General features: G+C 41.2%; 1 protein-coding gene across 1 annotated transcript; it reads right to left on the bottom strand.

Annotated features, from left to right (window-relative positions):
- Positions 1–2,268: 2,268 nt before the first annotated feature.
- On the bottom strand, positions 2,269–3,445 carry LOC121968309. The gene is made up of 3 exons (XM_042518742.1): positions 2,836–3,445; positions 2,553–2,725; positions 2,269–2,441 (listed from the first exon to the last, which is right to left on the bottom strand). The coding sequence occupies exons 1-3, from the start codon at positions 3,358–3,360 to the stop codon at positions 2,375–2,377; spliced, it is 765 nt and encodes a 254-aa protein (XP_042374676.1). The 5' UTR covers positions 3,361–3,445; the 3' UTR covers positions 2,269–2,374.
- Between the last annotated feature and the right edge of the window lie 2,989 nt (positions 3,446–6,434).

Raw genomic sequence — 6,434 nt, forward strand, 5'->3', positions numbered from 1 at the left:
GGAAACTCTATCCCGAGGGTCCAAGGCACCTTCAACAAGGTTTAAGGCGCCTCCAGCTCGGTCAGCGGATAAAACTTTATCCGCAGCGCAAACGGTCAAAACAGACTATTGAAGGCGCCTTGAACAGGCTTGAAGGCGCCTTCAAGGGCGCCTTCAAGCTTGTTTAAGGCGCCTTCAAGCTATAGTAACTTCTGCTACAGTAACTTTCTGCTACAGTAATTTCCAGCCTCTTTTGACTCCTTTTCTTCTTCGCTTTGGCATCCGAAGCTCCGTTCTTTTGGGTGATTGCGGACAACTGGAATAGGGCTCACCCGAACCCAATTCCCGGCCTTCTCCTCGAGCAGCCTTCATTCCCCACCGGAGTACTCTTCCGCAGCTCTCTCGTCCTTCGGACGCACCGAGCCCGTCGGCTCCCTTCCTGTGCTGTCCTTCTCGCTAGCTGCGTGTTCCGCTCGACTTCCTGTGCTCCTAAGCTCCTGCACACTCAGACACAGGGATCAAACACAGCAGGACCTAACTAACTTGCTTGATCACATCAAAACTACCGCGGGGTCCAACAGAATGTCCGTTCGGCCGGGGCACCAGGCAAAAGAGGTCGGGCAAAATCATCCGAGCATCCGGCCGGGAGTTCTCCCGGTCGGACCGATGACTATAACCGGCGACAGGGAGTCATATGCCTGCCGAGCGGCTTACCCGCTCGGCCCTGAAATAGACAAGGGACGCAAGAGGACAAAGGAGACAAGGGATAACATCATCCTCGAGACACCTGCCGCCAACAAACAGCAGAGTAGGTGACCGAGCCGTACACAGGATCATACGGTAGAAGCTTCCACCGTCATATCCGGGATATGCTCGGACGATTGCGGAATGACGCCAGAGGTACTTTTCTGACACAGGCTCGTTACAGTAAGTTTGGGGAAGCGTGCACGCTTCCCACCCATCGGGAAGCGTGCCCGCGTTTCCCCGGGACCCTATATAAGGACCCCCAGACGTCGACGAAGGTATGCACACATCTCTACTGTAGCCTCGTTACGTTGCCTCTCTCATTGCCTGACTTGAGCGTCGGAGGGTCGTCGCCGGGAAACCCCTCCCGACACGGCTTCTTTGCAGGATCGTCGGAGAGCTACACCACAGGTCGGAGACAGCGGAGCGTGCCACGTCCCCAGCGTCCGTCGACTCAGCGCTCGGACAGGATCACATATAATATGATATTAATGTGGCATATTAAAACTTTCAATAAAAACTTATTAAGAAATTTAACCATGCCCTTAAATTTTCAATGATCAAATCACTCGATTTAAGATCAGCATCCGCTGTTCTCTATGTCGCCGTGGTTGAACTTTCGATTCGTCGAATATCCTAGCCCTTACTTTGGGACAAGGGGATGGCTAGCGCACTCGTCAAGGAGTTGCGTCGTCTGCATGCCACAGAGAATGAGGCAATGAGTCTAAGAGCATCTCCAATGCAAGGTTTATGAGAGGTTTGTAAAATCAAAAAAACTTAATAAATAGTCTTGAACCATTGTAGAAGTCAAATTTGATGCAATATGCATGAAGTCATACAACTCATGTTATGAATTGGATGATAAAAAAGTGCATTTAAAACTTTAACCATTGAAGATATTTTATTGAACTTTCATATTGTTGATGTGGTATATTAGGATCCTGAAAAAAACTCATTTAGAGCTTTAATTATTGAAGATGCTCTAAGGGTATTTTCATGGTAAGATTTTTCAAAAAGATTTATAAAATTAAAAAAAAAATCTGAATAAAAAATTTCATCATATCTTAAAATTGATATAATATGTATGGAATCATATAACTATATGTATTGGAGATCTAAGCATAGAGAGATTTTAATAAATTTTTATAATATTGATATGACATATTAAAATCATAAAAAAAAAAATCTATTTAGAACTCTAACTAATGCGTCGATTTCTCTAAATATGTTCGATTTAGAACTCTAAACCTTAACTCGTACGTCGATTTCTCTGAATCTGTTCGATCAACGCGAAAACGAGGATGAGTGTTACCATCCACAACAGGCGAGGTGAGGCCTACAACGCTCATCCGTCGCGCGCGAGCGCGAGAATCACAGTGAACGACTATCCACAGCCATGCGCAAGCGTAAGGTGCCTAGGCCAACCGAAACGAATCACGTCACCGCACTTAAGCGACAACAATCGGACCATGTTTTATGCAGCATTCCCATTAATTGGAGATCGAGATCCTCAGGTACGGTGCGAAGCGAACGGAACAAATTAAATATTGAAATATTTACTTCCTCATTCACATAATTATTATTACGTCACTAAAATGATCGGGTGCAGCGTCATCATTCAAAAAGCCTATACATACAAAAGAGGATCCCTCTATCTGGCCTTTTCTTCCTCCTCCTCTGCGTCCCACAGGAAATGAGCATACGAACCCAGAACGTAGCTGCAAATTAACAAATAAAAATTGGTATCAGAGATCAAATGGAGAGTTTGTAACATTAGTACAAGATGGATTTTTTGGGTGAGGGGAAGGGGAAGAAGGAAATTTGATTACCAGTCGTTTGGGGATGCTTTGACAGCCCGCTCGAAGTATGCTTTCGCCCTCTCTACGTCCCTATGAATCTCCCACAGCAGCTCCCCGTAGAGACAGAGCACCTCGCCGTCCCGTGGGCTCGCCAGGATGGCCCGCCCGTAGCATTCCTCCGCAGCTTCCGCATCGCCTTCCACCTGATGCACAAGAGGATATCAGAGGGGAAATATGAAACTTTCTGCCCCCGTTACGAGCAGCGCGATCGAAAATGGTCGACGAATATTTAATTTGGTGAATTTTCACTCACCTCGTGCAGGAATCGTCCGTAGTTCCTCAATAGGAGCGGATTGGCAGGATCGATCTGCAGCATCTGCTGGTAATAGTCGGAGATCCTCCTGTTGTCATCCCGATCGCAGCTTTCGCCGTCACGTCCCTTACCTGATCCGCCGGTATTCTTCCCTTTTCCAGTACTCCCACCGCCAGCATACTCCGCCTGCTCCTGCCCCACCAGCGCTGCCTGCGGTCTCATCGGCACCGACGCTCTCAGATCACACCACTTCACCGCCAAATCATCCACACCTTCCTCCTCCACCTTCGCCGCCGGGGTCAGGGCCCTGACGCCGGCACGAGGGGAACAGTTCGATCGGGCAAGAAAGACCTCCGATCTGGAGCGCCAAAGGAGGGGCCCTATCCACGCGCCCTCCGTTTCGAAATGGAGCGCGGAGGTGCACCGTTGCCTGAGGAACGAGTCCCCCGAGCCGGAATGGCGCACTCCGTCCTTCCTCGGCGATGCGAGGAAGGAGCCAGCGCGGACCAGGATCGTGGATTCCATCTCCGATTCCTCGTAAGGCGATTTCTCACTCGATGCGCGGATGAGTCGGTAACTCGGTTGCTTAGCTAGTGATAATCCTTCCTCCAGCGAGGCTTTACTTTATATAGGAGTTACCGACGACGCCGCCATCACAGGGGGTGGCTGGCGATTCACGTGACGTCGTCACGGGGGAAGGGAAGGTTGGAGGGGCGACGCGTGTGAAGGCCGCACGTGACGGGCAGAGGGAGAAAGAGGCGCAGATGCGGGTAGTAGGCAAGGCGGCGGTGGGCCCCAAGCAGCCGGGAGGAACGGCGGAGGACGAGCCACGTAGGATAGGCTGTTTTCCGGGTCACCGGATGTTAGTTGATTTCCACAAATGAAAATAAACCTTGAGTTCTGTGGTTTAGCAAACAGACAATTCCTTTTGCAGAACAGAGAATCGAGGACAGCGGGGTCGTCCACGGTATCGTTGAGACTGGGGGCACAAATGAATGGAATTGAATAATATAAAAATATTACTATATAAATTTGAATTTAAAAATATATAATATTTAAATTTAATTCAAAGTTCAAAAATATAAATGATTATGAGTTGAACCAAGTTAGAAATGAAATTCGAGTTCGCTGATGTGTTCGACTATTCGAGCAGAATTATTTATAATTTAAATTTAAATTTAAATTTGATTCAAAATATAAATAGATAAATAGAATTTGGCTCAAGGACTACTGATAAATAATTAAATGAAATATTATATATTTGAATTCATCTTGAATTTGATAATATTAAATATAAATTAAATATTTTTTAAATCAACCTGAAAATTCATGAACAAACTCGATTACTCGTTCTTTAGGATAATTCCATCGGATCCCCATGAATCTAGAAAAACGGCACATTGTTTTCTAATTCCTACATTTCATTTGTCTTAGCTCTGTTTCTTTATCATTTTGGTGGGCCACCCTCCCAGGATTAATATCATAAGATTTGAATACGTGCTAGGTATACGCGTGTGCAGGGATTACTGGTAAAAATAAAATATCATGAGTCATTTTAGTCGAAGTACCTTAATTAATCTAGGTGTTTCGATTTTTTTTTTTTTTTTTTAATTTTTTTTAAAAAAAAATCTTAAATCGTAACCCCCCACCACATATATATATATATATATATATATATATATATATATATATAAAAGAGTGATCTCCTGCGCGCTCATACAGTGCGTGACTGTGCGCGCGCACAGGAGATCACTCGGTTTTTTTTTTTTGATTTTTTTTAAAATTTTAAATTAAAAAAATTAACATTTCCTTATATAAATTTCTAATACATTAATATATCTTCTTAACATATTACAATACTAAAAAAAAATACTTAAATTTATTATATTTTAAATTTTTTAAAACCAAACACTATAACCTAATTGGGAAGTCTGAACTCTAGAGGTAAAATCTAAAAAAAATATCTTAAAAATTATAACCCAAACCCTGAACCCTAGAAATAAGATTTTAAAAAAATATTTTAATTATTTTTTTAATTCAAAGATTAAAAAAAAATTAAAAAAAAATAAAACGAGTGATATCCTACACGCGCGCACTGTGCGGGCGCGCAGGATATCAAAATCTTATATATATATATATATAGCGTCGCGCAGGTTATCAACATTTTTTTTTAATTTTGAATTAAAAAAATATTCATGAATATATTCATGGATTAAGGATTTATATATAAAAAAATATTGATTTTTTAAAATTTAAAATCGAAATAATAGATATCGTATATTATTATTTGTTATTCTTATTTTTTTAAATTTTGAATTAAAAAAATTAATTAAAATATTTTTAAGATTTCATTTTAGGGTTCATGCATCCCAATTGGATTATAATTTTTAATCTAATTTTATTTAAGATTTTACCTCTAGGTTTTTGGCATCCCAATTGGGTTACAATGTTTAATAAAAAGGAAAATTAAAAATAAAATAAATTTAAATATTTATGGAATATTATAATTGTTGGAGTGTATACTGAAAACCTAAGCTTTGTAAACATTCATTATGAATAAAGAATCATATTTGGTCAAATTGTCTACATTTGTTTGTAGTTGTTCATTTAATTTATATTGTAGATAACATAGTATGTGGTGTCACATACAGAAGATGATGTTATCAGTACCTTATAAATTATAAACAGTAGCTCACGACTAAAATGGAAAGGAACAAACCATTAGAAGGTCGTAGTGTAATTAGATATTAGTTTATCTTGACTATATAATTACACTAGTACACTCAGAGTGTATTGAGTAGGACTATTAGAGGTCGTTTCTTTTATACTGACTTTATAAAGGAACAAAGACCTCAGTTATTATGGAAGTGTGTGCTCTTAATCCTAATATAATAACAAGCACATATGTTTGATATTTATTTCTTTAATTTATCAATGGGTGAGATTTAGTTCGATGAATCAATAAACCCGATAAGTTGGGAAATGGTATCACTTATAGTGTGTGTTGTTGATTATAGAAGGAAACTGTGTCCTAGAGATACTAGGTTGATAATGTCCCCAAGAGGAGCTCATAAGGATTGTCATGTTAAACCCTGCAGGTGGACTTAGTCCGACATGACGATAAGGTTGAGTGGTACTACTCTTGGACTTAGATATTAATTAAATGAGTTGTCAGTAACTCACTTAATTAGTGGACATTCGATATCTTAAACACAGGGAGACTAACACACTCATAATAAGGAGGGGCCCAAAAATGTAATTTGGGATTGGTGCGGTAGTTCAATGATAGTTCTCTAGTGGAATGAATTATCATTGATAAAATTAAGTTGTGTGTTCGGGGCGAACACGGGATGCTTAATTTTATCGGGAGACCAAAACCAATTCCTCCTCTCGGTCCCTATCGTAGCCTCTTATTTATAGAGTTCTATACCCAACTATACCCACCTTCTATACCCACAAATAAGGGGCCGACCAAGCTAGCTTGGGAACCAAGCTAGGTTGGGAACCAAGCTAGGGCCGGCCTAGGTATGATTTTGGGTGGCCGGCCCTAGCTTGAATCCAAGCTAGTGGGGGCCGACCAAATTAAATTAAAAAAGAAA

Source organism: Zingiber officinale, chromosome 3B, assembly GCF_018446385.1.
Source record: "Zingiber officinale cultivar Zhangliang chromosome 3B, Zo_v1.1, whole genome shotgun sequence".
NCBI lineage: Eukaryota > Viridiplantae > Streptophyta > Magnoliopsida > Zingiberales > Zingiberaceae > Zingiber > Zingiber officinale.